Genomic DNA, 18551 nt, shown 5'->3' on the forward strand with positions numbered 1-18551 from the left:
ACTTGCTAACGTTATTGTTAATTCATAATTGTTCACTGCCTTAGTTACTTAAAAGTGGGCTAACGTTAGCTAACAACAACTTAGTACCAGATACCGATAACGTTAAAAGGTAGCGTTACATTGCTGCCTGGCTGTAATGTAACAAGTTTACTTAGCTAGCTATCTAACCCTTTGTTAGGCAGTTAGTTTATTCATGAATGTATAGTAACTCACCTATTCAAATACTGTTGTGCATGATAGCTAGATAAATATTGATTCCTGGTCAAAGCTGAATGTTAATTTAGCTGTTTCTTTTCTCCCGGTGTCTGTATCGCAACAGTATCCCATCCAACACCGAAGCATGGCACAATCTTCGAGAAGATGCTATTGCAGTGTACCATTTTGTTCAAACAACAAACAGAAATTCCCGTATCTTCCCGTAAAAATCTCCTCAGCTCAGCAGGGAGGACACTCTTAAGACCCAGGCCATCGCCCGGCTGAGGATTTTAGTCGAGAGGGCCATACGGAGGGTGAAGGAGTACCATATCTGGGATGGGCTTGTTCCTCTTTCCACAGTGGGTTCAGTGAATCAGCTGTGGGCCATCTGCTGCCTCATGTCGAACTATCAGGGACCTCTTGACATTAAAGGAGACAAACCAGTCTGATGTTTTTGTCAACTGGAAGTTGTATATTTCCTGAGTAAGCTAGATGGGCTGTAAATAGAAGTACTTGTATATTACTGTATTGTATGTACAAAAAAATGTAAATATGAATTAACTTTGTTGGTAATTTAATTGATCTAATGTTATACTGTATGTTTTTGTTAAGGGTAATAACTTTTTCATAGCTATTAATGAACCTAATGTGATATATTGTAAAAATATCCAACTATTAACCATGTTATGTGCTTATGTGTCATGGCACTGATGGAACTATTAAATATATGTTTGCAAGCAACTGCTTCCAATCCTTTTGATTTTGGTAAGAGCATTTACAACATCGCAATCCTTTTCAAAATTTGTATTTCAATACATAGATATACAGTATATAACACAATTAAGTTCATTTGCAGTTAAAGAAAAACATGTCGACATTTACATCACAATCCTTTTCAAAATGTGTGTTTCAGTACATAGGAGATATACAGTATATGACAAGTTAATTTGCAGTTAAAGAAAAAAATGTCAAAGGTTCACCTTCCACATTTACCTTAACACTATTTACACATAAAATTCTGCCTTATGTTTTATAACTTAAGAAGACATCCATGTAGATGTTATAATAGAAATGATCAAGCTTCTGTCGCATTGAGTGGATAATCTCCTCATCCCTAAAGATTCTCTCAACTGTGAAGTCAGTGCGGGTATCTGTAATGAAGTCACACCACTGAAGTCCGCTTAAGGCGAGTTGGCCTTGAACCTGATAGTAGTATTTGTGGCTCTTCTTAAGGCAGGCCTGGCCTTTAACTGTGATCAGGTGTTTAACTTGGGTAACATTTTCAACATCGCAACTCTTAACCTCAGCAAGACCAAATGGTGGTGCTTCTGTTGGGCAGAAGACTTTAGCATCCGGGCTGGCTGCAAGGTGAGGTGAATCAGGGTGGATGATGACCCCGCATTGTTTCAGAGAGACATCACAAAAATCAGAATATTGCCTCAGTATCTCAGGTTCCAGATCCAACCCTCTTCTCATAGCAGCTGTCTGAGGAGTTCCTCTCAGAATGCGGGTTGCCAAAGCCTTGGCAGACAACTCCCCACGAACATGGCATATTTCACGGAATCTGCTGGCTGTCAGTCGGGGTTTGCGTACCTGGCTCCACAGCTGGCATTCTGACTGCATTCTTGTTTCTGCTTCAATAGCAGCAGACATCTCCTCTGACACAATCAGGCTGTCCAAATGACATTGTTGTATGTAGTTGGGCTCAAAATCAATGGGAAATTTAAAGTTGTAACCTTCAATAGGCAACTGAGGAAACTCACTGGCACCAGGGTGTTTAATAATATCTCTACTTAATTCTAGAGGGCACTGGTAAGAAAGCACAGACCCAAATGGCACAGGGCCAAATTTAGAGTCCACCAAATTAAGGCCCTCAAGCCCGTGCAGCAATTTGCAAATCCCTGGTTGTGGACGGATGTCTTTCAGTTTCTCAGCACTGGCCATGACGTGAGGATCCGGAATAGGCCCTGGCATGAAAGTGAGATATGTCAAGTTTAGATTTCATTAAATGCCACCTTATCTTTTTCACTAAAAAAGACAACCACACTCATCCAGTCTCGTACATGCTTCTAATACAAATAAAAAAATATCCACTGAAAGTCTATATAAAAAGTAACAAATAATAATCACTTTTATGTTTGTATTATTTTAGAAATGCACTAAAGTCTTTGTGCTCTAGTACAGGCGGGGGCTCATTCAGACTCACCATCATAGGCTCGGTACAGTGTGCACTTCACACCAGCTCTGACACTTGTTTTTTTCTTAGCCGCTGGTTTACACACCGCCATATCATTGGTGGCCTCTGGTACAATTCCCTGTGATATAATAATGATGAACAATACATTGTCAAAAGTCAATACAAACTGCAAAGTTCTGCATCAGTGTAACAAATAATGTCTGACCTGTGTCCTAGGCCGGTGCCAGGTCTGCAGTGCGCTGGTGCATGACAGAGGCAATGGCACTGTCTTAAAGCCCATGGTAACATAGTGAGCACTTTGAAAAAGAAGTGCTACTATGTGATTACATAGTGCTTTCCCAGCAGAGCAGGAACATGACATGTGATTGAGTACCACAGGAACCTCTGCAGAGTCTAGTGTAACCTGTTCATAGAGACATAACAATTAGTGCTGTACTTACAAAACATTTTTTCTGCGTTTCATTATAAACTACTGTACACAATTTTCAAAACCCAATTTCTTTTTTTAATTAAGAAAAATTGGCTGTTCTGAAACCTTTGACAAGTAGTGCCAACACTTATCGAAAATTTGAACATTTTGAGTTATCACAGAATCTTTCCCAGTCTTTATTGCCGTCAACAACCCACATCGGTTTGTTAGAATTTCGTTGTGTATTAAGTTTAATGATACAAAATCAGAGCTCAGACTGAGAAACAAACTGATCCACAGTGGAACATTGTGGAATCATTCTTATTAAATCTGCAACCGCAGCAAAACACAACAAAAAGAAAACTTATCTATCTTAACCTATCTTATCATAATGTTAGAGAACTGTTTATCTGAGAAACCTGAAGCCGATGAGCCTCCTCATTTTTCTTCATGGACCTGTAACATCGCCCTCTCACTGTCACCTCACCGTTAACTACACTTGAGACTGTTTCAATACAGTGATTGGGAGAAAGGGCGCAGCATTAGCCATTAATACATTACTGACTCTTATCTTACGGTCGATACAAACAGCAGTAATATTAAAAAGAGGCTGCAAAACAGAAACTCGTCAGCTCATAACCTTCGCTAGCATAGGGCTAATTTAAGCTAAATAAAGATAAACACGTACCTTCATAATCAAACAGGTAACCTTCAACGAAGAACTTGTAGCCTTTATCAAGCTTCGATCTTGAAGTAAGGGACCACTTGTCAGCAAGTCGTTCTACGTCGTTAAGTCGTATTGGTGGCAGATGTGAAAGGGACTGGGTGAACTCCATAATGATGTGCTACTAGCTAAGCGTTCCTAAGCGACACCGGATGTAAACATAACCTGCATCGCGGCAGAACGGAAGTTGTCTGACGTCACGTGAAAAGGGCCTATCATAAAAGACCTACTGCGTGCACTATAGACACATAGGTTGTACCTCTGTCACGTCATGCCATTGTTATGAACGTTCTCAAGCCGCCCTCTGCCGGCGATATAGTGGTGCCCTAAAGTGATGATAAACCCAGTCATTCTGGGCGGAGGTTACCTACTATTTTGTGCCTGGAAAAACGATTACATTGCTGAAGTAGTCAAATATTTAGTAGGAAACAACTTTACCAGCCTTATCCTGTCATCAAATTTACTTTAGACATATGGCAATGTTGTCATTTGCTAGCAAAGTTCGTCAGAAATAGCTAGCAATGCTAACGTTAGCTAGCTAAAATCCGGTGGCCTTCCATCAAGCTAGCTAACGTTATACTGCATTTAAAGTCAATCTGGCGAGATCAAAACGATGACAAAAGGTTTTCCTAATAATTATTTGCCTACTTTTGAATGTCATAGTATTTCCAAGCCTCTAATGCACGTTGGATTAAATCTTCCATCAGCGCTCATTGACAATGCATTGAGTAGAACGCTCAGTCGGGCATCAGTCCAAAACGAACGTCAAAACAATATTGTGACGAAACATGCAAAGCATTTTGAGCATACTAACCATGAATAATAACGCTGACAAAATATAGTGCCCTATGAGTCCTGGTAAAAAGTAGTGCGCTGTATAGGAAATAGGGTGCCATTTGGGATGCCAATTGAATGGGGGTCAGTTGGTGTCGTTCTGTGCAAAACCACTCCAATGTTGACATATTGATTTTGAGCTAAAACATCAATACACTACACCAGGGCTATTCAACTATATTCTTACGGAGACTAGATGTAAAAAAGGTTAATTGCAAGGTGGCCAGACATTTTCCACATTCAATTACTCTTCAGAAGAACTGCATAAAAAAGCAACGCAACCACCAATAAAGCACTTTTCTTAAAATTAAATGTTGCTAAAAGTATTTAGGATAGAAGTGGAGAGCACTCAACCAACGTGAATCGATGTGCAACCCAAAAATGTGATCATCATAGAAAAGGAGCAATGGTCGCTCACCATTATTTTGTTTTATTTAAACAACTAGCCTATTAATAGCTTCTTAAAAGTAATGTCATTTTTAAATCATCTGAAAACTAAGCATCTCAATAAATAAAACAAAGATATTTCATATCAGGTAATGCCAAATTCCAGTCTGAAGGAAGTAAGTATGCTTTGAATTCATTTCCCTCAGTCATTGGGTGCGTTTTTTGTCACAGTCCCTTCTAACAAGTCCTTGTGAGTACCAGAGAGGGAAACAGAAGGCACATATGTGTTAGACTGGTAGCGTTCAGGAATGGGGTCATAATATTTTGTAACTTAAACCGTTGAAACACTAAAGCCAAATGTATTTTTAGCGGTTTCTAGGTGCTAGAAACCGCTAAAAACCACAGTGCTTGTCATTTTGGCACTGAACGTCAGATTTTTGCAGGGATTTCTTTGCAGATATTTTTTTAATGTTCAGAATTGATCAAAGGGCCAGTATAAATTAATAAACTGATCTGGCCTGCGGGCCGCCAGTTGAATAGCCCTGCACAACATAATATAATTTCTGACCACATGGCTGCTAACATTGAGAGAGTTATTTGGATTGCAGGAGAAATTCTTTGTGCCACATAAATATTTGCAAGGAAGAGTTCAATATTGAACCACTATATTGACGTGTATACATTCACAGTGATTCGAACTATGATCATGGCTTCTTGTGTTGATAAATCTTCCATCGACTGGACATTATGAAACATAAAATAGGTCCCACAAAATTACAATCAAAGGGGAAGAAACTGCGTTGTTGAAATAACAGGGCATATACCCACCACTTGCATACAGTAAACCACTCTTCAGTGTAAGCACTTCAATTCATATAATTGAAATATTGAGGTTTGCCCTGAAGAGGGCACAACATCATTGCTTTTGCTGAGGAGAAAAGCTAATGGGAAAGATATGGGGATATTACAGGTGTAGGGAGATATTATTTCCACACTGCACATCTTTCTATTTCAAATAGTTAGACGACACAATCTCACTGGATTACTGAAAGACCACATTATTTAGGCTAATGATTATAAAGCATTTTTATTGTGGAAATGTAGCCTACAGTATAAACAAGCTCAATAGAAGAAACAATGGAATGCAATGATACCAGAAATAGCCTACAATCACATCGAAACCCATTTTGAAAAGATTGCCCGATATAGGCTTTTAAAAAATTGTCAAACATATTGAATTGAAAACATGGTTTTGGCCGTGTTCGAGAGGATCAAAACCGCAGTGTATCATTGGTAAATTGTGACGGACTGACTGATCTACAAATAATAATTAGTCGTTATTTATGGTGATTTGTAAATCAGTCGATGCAAGGTGATTTGTAAATCAGTCAGTAGCAGTCACTTTGATTCTCTGGAACACGGCCAGTGCCTGTATGACAGCTAGCAGAAGAGCAATACCATCTACGTCAGAGACGAACACACGGACTCTCCGCCTTGCCTTACCTTACCTTCTTCCTCTCACATAGAGAGAGCGAGAGAGAGAGAGAGAGAGAGAGAGAGAATGAAAGAGCAGCCCTCATCAGTACCACTGCGATGACACTTCTGTAGCCTGTGATCACGGCTACAGACCAACTTCTGTCAACTCGAATTTTCATAATTAACGGTTTTTGGACCGTTGCTCGACTGTGAGGACAACCAACACTTACTCTTAACAACTAACTAACCAGCTACAGTCCTGTGAACATTTCGTGGGTGCGTTTGTTTCCCTTATGTCCCGAAAATCGAGCGACAATGACTATAGTCTTCGTAGTATGAGCAACCTGATGGGTGAGAGGAGGAAGAAAGTGAACGATGACGGAGAGCGGAGCCTCATCAAAGCTCCGTCCAACGCGAGCATCAACAGCCAGGCTGTCGCTGTCCCTGCCAATGAAGCTGCCTCCACCGGGGACCTGGAGAGAGAGGCGCGTAAACAGTTCCAGCAAGATGTCACACCTGCGTTTGTTTATGTTCTGGCTGCGTTCTCCGCGCTGGGTGGCTTTCTGTTCGGCTATGACACCGGGGTGATCTCGGGAGCGATGCTCCTGCTCAAGAGGGAGATGAATCTCAGCGCCCTATGGCAGGAGGTTCTGATCTCTAGTACAGTGGCTGCCGCCGCGCTGTCCGCGTTGGCCGGCGGGTTTTTGAATGGAGTTTTCGGGCGCAGGGTCTGCATCCTCCTGGCTAGTTTTATCTTCACAGCTGGGGGAATAGTGCTTAGCGCAGCTCCCAATAAGGAGGTTCTCCTGGTCGGACGTCTCATTGTCGGGCTTGGACTTGGTAAGGTGTCTCTTTAGTTTCTGCAACTTTTCACTTGTTTACTTATCTCATTCACAAGACATTTCCGCCCATGCGCAATTAGCCTGTTTACAGGTAGGGTAAAAAAATTAAAATAAAGTAATTGCCTACACAAAAAAGCAAACTTTGGTAAGAATTAGGTATGTCGACACAGAAAATAAGTGGACACAGTTGACAACTTTTTAGTTATTAAAATACAAATTCTAGAAAAGGGGTGTCTTGCCCAACTTTGGGGCAAGATGCCCGCTGGGGCAAGAGGCCCGCTGAAAATTAATTTGTTAAAATCCATTTAATCAGTTTTATTTAGTCATTTTTGAGTAATTCACTCTTGAAAGCTAGTTATCATATTTTTATTAGACAAATCAAATATCAAAACAAAATGGCATTGCACATCTCACTATTAATAACCTATGATGAGGTTATGATGTAGGCCTAACACTCTTTAAAAATATATATATATCTTAAATCCCAGCAGATGCTAGCTCATGCTAACTAACTAGCTAACTCACATTCCTACTCAAAATCAACATTTCTATTGTATGATTTATTTCTGCAGTTTAAAATATTGTATGATTTATAACCTCCAGATTCACCTGAAATTGGCTTACATTAATGCTAGAAACAAATTCTCAACCTAAAAGGGGTAAGATGCCCCTGGGGTTTTCAGGGTTTTACATATAGAATATCAGAGGAGGCATTTAGCTATAGGGCCTAGGCTATATATTTCAAAATGCTATTGGTAAGATTTTTGCAACTGATGTTACCAATCACATCATGGTTTGTGTCCGATTGTGATTGGTCCCCGAGCCTATAGGAGGCCATTTTGAAATACACTGCTCAAAAAAATAAAGGGAACACTAAAATAACACATCCTAGATCTGAATGAATGAAATAATCTTATTACATACTTTTTTCTTTACATAGTTGAATGTGCTGACAACAAAATCACACAAAAATTATCAATGGAAATCAAATTTATCAACACATGGAGGTCTGGATTTGGAGTCACCCTCAAAATTAAAGTGGAAAACCACACTACAGGCTGATCCAACTTTGATGTAATGTCCTTAAAACAAGTCAAAATGAGGCTCAGTAGTGTGTGTGGCCTCCACGTGCCTGTATGACCTCCCTACAACGCCTGGGCATGCTCCTGATGAGATGGCGGATGGTCTCCTGAGGGATCTCCTCCCAGACCTGGACTAAAGCATCCGCCAACTCCTGGACAGTCTGTGGTGCAATGTGGCGTTGGTGGATGGAGCGAGACATGATGTCCCAGATGTGCTCAATTGGATTCAGGTCTGGGGACGGGCGGGCCAGTCCATAGCATCAATGCCTTCCTCTTGCAGGAACTGCTGACACACTCCAGCCACATGAGGTCTAGCATTGTCTTGCATTAGGAGGAACCCAGGGCCAACCGCAACAGCATATGGTCTCACAAGGGGTCTGAAGGTTCTCTTCTGGGTACCTAATGGCAGTCAGGCTACCTCTGGCGAGCACATGGAGGGCTGTGCGGCCCCCCAAAGAAATGCCAGCCACACCATGACTGACCCACCGCCAAACCGGTCATGCTGGAGGATGTTGCAGGCAGCAGAACGTTCTCCACGGCGTTTCCAGACTCTGTCACGTCTGTCACATATGCTCAGTGTGAACCTGCTTTCATCTGTGAAGAGCACAGGGCGCCAGTGGTGAATTTGCCAATCTTGGTGTTCTCTGGCAAATGCCAAACGTCCTGCACGGTGTTGGGCTGTAAGCACAACCCCCACATGTGGACGTCGGGCCCTCATACCACCCTCATGGAGTCTGTTTCTGACCGTTTGAGCAGACACATGCACATTTGTGGCCTGCTGGAGGTCAATTTGCAGGGCTCTGGCAGTGCTCCTCCTGCTCCTCCTTGCACAAAGGCGGAGGTAGCAGTCCTGCTGCTGGGATATGGCTATTTAGTAGGGGTGTAACGATTCGTTTTAACAACGATTCGATTTGTATCACGATTCGTGGTTGTCGATACGATTCAAGGACGATATTGGTTCATTTAGAACGATACGATCCGAAACGATTCAGTGACTTGAAATCGATTCAGTAACCTTTTAGCCAAAAATTCAACCAGTGTGACTGAAATAAATACCTGGATACTGGACAGTGCAGGTGAAGTTTCCTAGATTCCTGTTTCTTGTAAGGACCGCAATGGTGGCTTGATAATTTCTCGCTCGTCGGCTTCTCCTCTGTCGTCCGCCATGCTATGTTTTGTTGTCTTTGCGCCTTTGCGCTGCTGCTGGCGCGGGGCGATGACGTCACGGATAGGCAGACTGAATCGAGTAATGTTTAAAGCCTTTATCATTAAAAGTGCTAAGAAAAAACATCCATATAAAGTCTGACGTGCTTAAATCCAATGGGTTATTTCCTAGTATCGATACAATCGATTTATTACATTTTAAAACGATGTTAGATTGATATATGTTGTCCAAAAGGCCAACTCGCCGAGCACAGATCGATGTAGTTGGATCATAGGAATATAAATCGATACATCGATGTAGTAGATGGATCGTTACACCCCTACTATTTAGCCATATACCAAAACAATAATCAAACCAAATGTTACTAACTTCATCCCACTACTTTAAGACTGGCTTGTTGTCAGGGTTACTGATATCTGACTGGCTTGATGTCAGGGTTACTGATATGGTGTTTTTGGAGGTAGTAGGCTTTTACAAGATTTCACGCTGTTTGGCATTCAATAAGAATTCGATGTACAGTGAGGGAAAAAAGTATTTGATCCCCTGCTGATTTTATACGTTTGCCCACTGACAAAGACATGATCAGTCTATAATTTTAATGGTAGGTTTATTTGAACAGTAAGAGACAGAATAACAACAACAAAATCCAGAAAAACACATGTCAAAAATGTTATAAATTGATTTGCATTTTAATGAGGGAAATAAGTATTTGACCCCTCTGCAAAACATGACTTAGTACTTGGTGGCAAAACCCTGTTGGCAATCACAGAGGTCAGACGTTTCTTGTAGTGGGCCACCAGGTTTGCACACATCTCAGGAGGGATTTTGTCCCACTCCTCTTTGCAGATCTTCTCCAAGTCATTAAGGTTTCGAGGCTGACGTTTGGCAACTCGAACCTTCAGCTCCCTCCACAGATTTTCTATGGGATTAAGGTCTGGAGACTGGCTAGGCCACTCCACAGGACCTTAATGTGCTTCTTCTTGAGCCACTCCTTTGTTGCCTTGGCCGTGTGTTTTGGGTCATTGTCATGCTGGAATACCCATCCACGACCCATTTTCAATGCCCTGGCTGAGGGAAGGAGGTTCTCACCCAAGATTTGACGGTACATGGCCCCGTCCATTGTCCCTTTGATGCGGTGAAGTTGTCCTGTCCCCTTAGCAGAAAAACACCCCCTTAGCATAATGTTTCCACCTCCATGTTTGACGGTGGGGATGGTGTTCTTGGGGTCATAGGCAGCATTCCTCCTCCTCCAAACACGGCGAGTTGAGTTGATGCCAAAGAGCTCGATTTTGGTCTCATCTGACCACAACACTTTCACCCAGTTCTCCTCTGAATCATTCAGATGTTCATTGGCAAACTTCAGACGGCCCTGTATATGTGCTTTCTTGAGCAGGGGGACCTTGCGGGCACTGCAGGATTTCAGTCCTTCACGGCGTAGTGTGTTACCAATTGTTTTCTTGGCGACTATGGTCGCAGCTGCCTTGAGATCAATGACAAGATCCTCCCGTGTTGTTCTGGGCTGATTCCTCACTGTTCTCATGATCATTGCAACTCCACGAGGTGAGATCTTGCATGGAGCCCCAGGCAGAGGGAGATTGACAGTTATTTTGTATTTCTTCCATTTGCGAATAATCGCACCAACTGTTGTCACCTTCTCACCAAGCTGCTTGGCGATGGTCTTGTAGCCCATTCCAGCCTTGTGTAGGTCTACAATCTTGTCCCTGACATCCTTGGAGAGCTCTTTGGTCTTGGCCATGGTGGAGAGTTTGGAATCTGATTGATTGATTACTTCTGTGGACAGGTGTCTTTTATACAGGTAACAAACTGAGATTAGGAGCACTCCCTTTAAGAGTGTGCTCCTAATCTCAACTCATTACCTGTATAAAAGACACCTGGAAGCCAGAAATCTTTCTGATTGAGAGGGGGTCAAATACTTATTTCCCTCATTAAAATGCAAATCAATTTATAACATTTTTGACATGCGTTTTTCTGGATTTTGTTGTTGTTATTCTGTCTCTCACTGATCAAATAAACCTACCATTAAAATTATAGACTGATCATTTCTTTGTCAGTGGGCAAACGTACAAAATCAGCAGGGGATCAAATACTTTTTTCCCTCACTGTACCAAAGGTATTTATAGCAACTTCTGGGTGACTCATAGTCTTGACGTTGCCTTTGACAGGGAATGAAGGTTGGCGTGTCATGCTTAGTAGAATAATGTTAATTGTATGGTGTCAAACGCACATCACTTTGGGCAGGAAAATCATGTAGTGGTAAAGTAGTGTGCCAAGCTAGGAAGTCATCACTTTTAAGCCTTGTCTTAATTATTGGTTTAATTGAGCACAATACATGGAGGAATGGACGAAGGGTGCTATGCTTTGTGTGTTTTTGCTGTTTGGATGTACTAGTCATAGTCATTAGCTGATCTTTGTTTTTGTTTTGGACACCAATTAATAGACCCAGCGAGTAAGCCTGTGCGAATATGAATCAGCTTTTTATCTTTCAAGTACCAAAACCTCTCTCTCTCTCTCTCTCTCTCTCTCTCTCTCTCTCTCTCTCTCTCTCTCTCTCTCTCTCTCTCTCTCTCTCTCTCTCTCTCTCTCTCTCTCTCTCTCTCACACACACACATACTCACACACACATACTCACACACACAGAGTAGACTCTCACTCTCTTCTCCCTCAATATTACCCCACAGACACATCAATCTTTCAAAACATATTGAATTGTTATTATTTTCCCAAGATTGAAAGAGGCAGTTTATCCAGCCATCGAATTTGAATGCATGAGCATAAGGCTGCATACCTATTGTAGAATATAGTGGTGGACCTTTGATGTTATGGAGCTATTTTGCTCCCACATGGATATCAAGGATCTGGAAGGATTCTGTATGGAGGAATGGTCTAAGATCCCTCCCATTTTAGAAAAAGGCTTAATGCCGTTATCCTCGCAAGTAAGGTATTAAAAACAGGGATGTGAGAAAAACAATTATTACTTGTTAAACAAAATCTCTTTCTCTGAGCAATTTTTTTAGCATAACAGAATATAATTTTCCCTTTTTTTGCATACAGTATACCTCAGTATTTTATACAGTCATTTTTGCTCATCTTTATAAATAATTTCGGACCCCACTGTATTCCGAGCGTACCCTGTCACACGTCCAATCACATTTACATGACGGCAGGCCGGGCTCTTCATAACTTTAATTGCTTAGCATTTCTGAGTGAAAGCGGGAAGGTCATTCTTGGCGTTTGTCAGGAGGAGGCAGAAATGCGTACCTTTGACTGGTCTTTAACACAAGCCTGGGGTTTGGTCCATCTCAATATCTTGGGCCAATTACTGGTGAGTTGACCTTTAGGTGAACACATGGGAGAGCTGGGGGAGAACTGTGCGGAGTCCCAAATGGCACCCTATTTCCTTCACAGTGCACTACTTTTGACCAGGGCCTATAGGGCTCTGGTCAATAGTGAACAAAATAGGGAATAGGGTGCCATTTGGGACGCATCCTTGTTCTGTGGTATGACTATAAGGCACAGAATGATGATGATCTGTTTCTATTGAATGATATTGTCCGTTTTATTATTGGCAGATAGGTATTTATTGACCAACAACATTGAAGTCCTCATTTGATCTCAATCAAAACATACCTTAACTGATTGAAAAATTACTTAATGATGGTGTTAAATCAGGTTTCCTGGATATTACGAAAGGTGTCCTGCAAGGGTCGATTCTGAGTCCTAGTAAATTTTTCTGTTTACATTAACAATATCAACTTGTCTGCAAAACATTTTAACATGCACTTGTATGACGATGATACTGTTGTGTATACTATTGGCCCCACGGTTGACCTTGCTCTATCTGAACTACAGTCTGACTGTTGTATTTCAGAAAAACTTTATTGACCTGAAATGAGTACTGAATGCAGGTAAAACTAATTATATGTTGTTCTCTTGCAGGTAAAACTAAGTATATGTTGTTCTTTAGAGCGCATAATAATATGTTTGATGATTTGAGCATATGTACTTTGGATATTGCATATTGATGTGTTAGTTAAGAAGCTGAGAATAAAAATGGTCTTCTATAGACATAGGTTCTGCCTCTCGCTAAATAATAGAAAGCAGATTATTCAGTCGACGTTCCTATTGGTCCTAGACTATGGCGACATCATCTATATGAACGCAGCTGCCACTTCTTAAAGCCGTTAGATGCAGTTTATCATAGCACATTGCACTTCATTACAGACAACAATTTTAATACTCATCACTGCATTCCCTACCAGAAAGTTGGTTGGCCCTCTTTGATGTCACGTAGGTTGATACATTGCTATGTTTTCATTTATAAAGCCATTTTACAAAAAGTCCCACTGTAACTAACATCATTACTAAACTTTAGACATATGAGTTACCACACACAGTCTCAGGGATGGCTAACTCTGGAAATTCCTTTGGTCTTTACTGAGTTAGGGAAATCAGCTTTTTGTTTTCTTGCACCTTATTTGTTGAACAATCTTTAAAAAAAAATCTGAAATTGGATGTTTTGGTGCCTCTAGGGCAATTCAGAAAGCTGATTGAGGACCTTATTACTGATGAATGTGTTTGTTTTTTATGACCGTGTTTTTCTTTCTGCTTGCATTTCGTATTGATAGTTTGATGTGTGTATTTTCTGTAAAGTAGACCTTGGTCTCAGAATGAGTCCCTGATAAAATAAAGGTGAAATAAAAGAAGACTTTCTTACTGTGGATGGGATATTTCAGTCTGATCCTGAAAATCCATGACCCCTACTGCAGTAGCATGCACCTTTTGAATTATAGAGAGTGCTACTAGTCCTCCATTGAAACCCACAGTGTGAATTCCATGACTTCCACAGGGTGACAACTTGCCATAAACAGAAAGCCTTTGACACATGATGCTAGTTCCTTTCAGGACTGTGTGTGCCGCTGTCCTTTGTCCTGAAATGAGAGGTCATTATAATGGATGGCTGTGACTGTGAGAGTCTTGGTGCTGGTGGACTCCACATGTGTCTGAGAACTGAGTAAAGGCCTGGAGAGACCAGAGAGACTGACCAAAGGCTGTCGATGATAACAAGAGGGGGAGGAAAGGAGGGCTCTCCCACTCTCTCAGAACCCACCCAGCAAGCCGGGAACATTCCTAGAACATTAGCTAATAAAAAAAGAGACGGAGACGCAGAATATTGACTTAATATGAAATCATATGAAATAATCTAATCTTACGCAGAGGTAATATTGAAAAGGCAGTTGTGTTCTGTCCACAGCTCCACCAATCTGTCTTCCATCACCTCGGTCCACATGGTGCGTGTTGTTGTTGCTTTCCACTTCGCCATCATTGTTTTGGTCTCACATGCTGAGTCGTCATTGGCTATTGGCAGTAGTCCTTGCCCAATCGCGTCATAGCACTTCTCATACTGCAAGTTGCATGGCCAACATTTCTGACGTCAGAAAATTATCGGGACATCCAACAGGGGTCTGGAAAACGGAACAGCCATCATCGGTGTGTCCTTGACTCGCTCAGATTAGGCGCGTCCCGACGTACTGATCCTATCCCAAATTCATAGGATTTCACCCCGATCATGAAAATGTGTCTGGGACTGCAAAAACGTGGCGAATTTGTGGCCAAATCGTGTAGTGTATGTCCTGCATTAGGGATTTATCTAACATTAGGATAACATCCCAAAAACATTCACTCTCTCTCTAGCTGTCTCTCTGTCTCTGTCTCTTTCTCTGTCTGTCTCTCTCTCTCTGCCTCTCTCTCTCTCTCTCTCTCTCTCTCCTTTATTTTAATCCACAATAAAAACTTTCCAACATAATAAACCCTCCTATACTCTTAATTGCATTCACAACCATGTGTTTGGTTCAGTTATTTGTTCTGTTCTCTGCTTGCGTATGATGAAAATAAAATGACTAACATGTCAAATGTGGATGTAGAGGAGCGGCCGTTGACAGAAGAGCAAACCGAGTAGAACCTTTTATCAATGTTGAAGCATGCTCAGCTCTAGTTGTTTACTTGGTGGTGTTACCCACTGGAGGAACTGGGTATGCATGCTTTTTCTCCAGTCCTGCATTAACACACCTGACTGAAATATTAAACTAATCAAGGACCTCACTCTGAGTCTGGACCATGATCAGCTGAATCAGGTGTGTTAGGCTACTGCAGGGCTGGAGCAAAAAAATCTGCACACCTAGTAGCTCTACAGGTGCAGTTGGTAACTCTATGAACCACACATCTAGGGTTGGTCACCCCAGGTGTGTACCGTATGAACGACACCCCTAGGGTCCCTACCTTTAACAGTAGGACCCATCCCTCCAGCCCTTACTCCTGGGTTTCAAAAAAAATGAATGAAACGCCAATAAAAATGTCTCACGTCTCCCAGATAATGATTTACCCCAGCCGGTGTCGTATAATGGCAAGGCTGCATGGTGAATCAAGCTGTTCCCATGGCAACAGGTAGCTACGTCATCTGCCGGGCAACTGAAGGAGAGACAGGAAGCAGTGCACTGTGGGTGCTATTAATAGTCCCTTATCGGTGTGTGCGCAGAGCGGAGCCGTGATGTCACGGCCCTTGTCAGATTAATCCGGGCAAACACATGTTGTTTGTTCTAGCAGTCAGTGTAAATATGTAGTAGTTTTGGCATGGTCTGTGGCTGCAGCAGCTGAGAACACCACTGACTTACATACTGTATAGGCTACAGTATCTCTGATGGAGTGGATGCACCTGAGATCTATGTTGTAGATCTGGTTACAGAGATGACTGATGTTGTGGTTGATGTTGTTTAGTCTGTCAGACATGATTGATGTTGTTTACAATGATGAGGGCTCTAGTGCCCTATTGGCTAGTGTGTGATTGGTGCAGCAGCTCTGAGGTTGAGTGTTTTGATTGGTCAGGTTCTCTAGATGAGGGATGTGGCTGAGGACACTCAGCTTCCACTTGATTGACAGATGTAGAGGAGTGTGGAGAGGATATGTTGTTTAATGCCTAACTCAGACCCTATACCACTGTACTTGAATGAGGTAAACCAGTGAACTGAACTAATCATAAAAGCTGAATTTACACTTATCCATAAACTTTGACTGTACTGTATGATCCGGGGTAAAGTTTCCCCTAGGTGCAGATCTGGTATCAGCTTCCCCTCCCCCAATCCTAACCTTAACCATTAGTGGGGTACTGATCCGAGATTAACGTCTAGGGGCATTTTCACCCTACACTGTACAGTTTTACACTCCTCATCTTCCCTCTGCCCCATCCCACATGAGTAGGTATTGCGTCCATGACGGTGCCAGTGTACATAGCTGAGGCGTCTCCCCCCCACCTGAGAGGCCAGCTGGTGACAGTAAACACACTGTTCATCACGGGAGGTCAGTTCACTGCCAGCATCATAGACGGGGCCTTCAGCTACCTACGCCACGATGGATGGAGGTGAGACACACACACACACACACACACACACACACACACACACACACACACACACACACACACACACACACACAATTGCTGTATATGCCTCTTCTTTTAATATCTCAATGATTTTACATGGTACATCATTTACCACACTTACATCAGGATTGAATTGAGAATGCCTCATATATTCCAATTCAATTCTTGAATTTGAATTGGATTTTAATTTAAGTAAGTAGTAAACAGGATACCGAATTGCAATTTGAATTTAAATGAAAGTAAATAGAATTTAATTAACTGAAATTCAAATGCTTCTATTCTAAACTGAATGTACAAAATATTAAGATGCTGGCCCATGTTGTCCTTTGGGTGGTGGACCATTCTTGATGCACACAGGAAAATGTTGAGCATGAAAAATTCAGCAGCAATGCAGTTCTTGACACACTCAAACCAGTGCCCTGGCACCTACTACCATACCCCATTCAATGGCACTTAAGCCTTTTGTCTTGCCCATTCACCCTCTGAATGGCACACATACACAATCCATGTCTCGAATGTATCAAGGCTTAAAAATCCTTCTTTAACCTGTATCCCCCCTCATCTACACTGATTGAAGTGGATTTAACAGGTGACATCAATAAGGGATCATAGCTTTCCCCTGGATTCACCTGGTCAGTCTATGTCATGGAAAGAGCATTGTTCATAATGTTTTGTACACTCAGTGTCTACAAAACACAAGAAAATCACATTTTTGACTGCACTGGGCCTTTTGACTGCACTGGGCCTTTCACTTCTTTATATTCTGGTCTGTCTACAGTAACAAGATTTCAGTGGGATATATCAGGTGTTGGGATAACTGTCGATTTCTGTATTGGGAATGCTTCCAAGTGGTCTCCTGAGTGGCGCAGTGGTCTAAGGCACTGCATCGCAGTGCTAACTGTGCCACTAGAGATCCTGGTTCGAATCCAGGCTCTGTCGCAGCCGGCCGCGACCGGGAGACTCATGGGCGGTGCACAATTGGCCCAGCGTCGTCCAGGGTAGGGGAGGGAATGGCCGGCAGGGATGTAGCTCAGTTGATAGAGCATGGCGTTTGCAACGCCAGGGTTGTGGGTTCGATTCCCACGGGGGGCCAGTATAAAAAAATATGTATTCACTAACTGTAAGTCGCTCTGGATAAGAGCGTCTGCTAAAAAAAATTACTAATGACTACAGACATTGAAATGTAGCCAACTAGTTTCAGTAAGTTTTTTAAAATTCATCCATCTGTCATCTGTGAATCATATCACATCAGATGGCAGGTCCAGTCTGGACTAGCAGTTCAGATCAGATCAGTATAAATGTCAGCAGCACAGATGTGGATCCTCATCCTGCCTCCAGCTGATGGAACATTCACTCAGAGCAGAGCAGGGATATGTTCAAAAGATGACATCAGCTTATTTTTTATTGTAAATCTAAATGCTACGTTGTCGTCGAATAAAATGTGCTTCAGTTAGGTTCAAACACAGCCTCCCACTGTTTTTAGATATGAGTGGCACTGGCACCTTGTAAAATGAGTATTGATTTGTCTTGCTATAAGTCGTTATTCAGAACAGCTTCCTTGAACTTGCCACAGCTAATTGTCAAGTGCTGGATTTATTTGAACGTCTCTAAAAGCCGTAGCTGTCAGCGTGTGTGTCCTTGCATTGTTATTTTTTTTACTGATTTGACAAGTTGCTTTTTGTGCCACCACTGAGTCCTTGAAAGTTTAGTTTTAATTATGTGCTCTGCTCTGTGGGAGACCTCTATTTGACAGTCAACCCTGTGAAGCCTTTGAAAAATGTTCAATG

At 41.9% G+C, this 18551-nt stretch overlaps 1 protein-coding gene across 1 annotated transcript in view; it reads left to right on the forward strand.

Annotated features, from left to right (window-relative positions):
* The first annotated feature begins 6052 nt into the window (after positions 1–6052).
* The window catches only part of LOC121554863 (proton myo-inositol cotransporter-like), a 70657-nt gene continuing 58158 nt past the window's right edge, over positions 6053–18551 (forward strand). The window contains exons 1-2 of the mRNA XM_041868576.2: positions 6053–7062; positions 16584–16743. Coding sequence (XP_041724510.2) covers positions 6516–7062; positions 16584–16743 — 707 coding nt within the window. The 5' untranslated portion in view covers positions 6053–6515. The remainder of the gene's footprint in view (positions 7063–16583; positions 16744–18551) is intronic.

Source organism: Coregonus clupeaformis, chromosome 40 (assembly GCF_020615455.1).
Source record: "Coregonus clupeaformis isolate EN_2021a chromosome 40, ASM2061545v1, whole genome shotgun sequence".
Classification (NCBI taxonomy): Eukaryota; Metazoa; Chordata; class Actinopteri; order Salmoniformes; family Salmonidae; genus Coregonus; species Coregonus clupeaformis.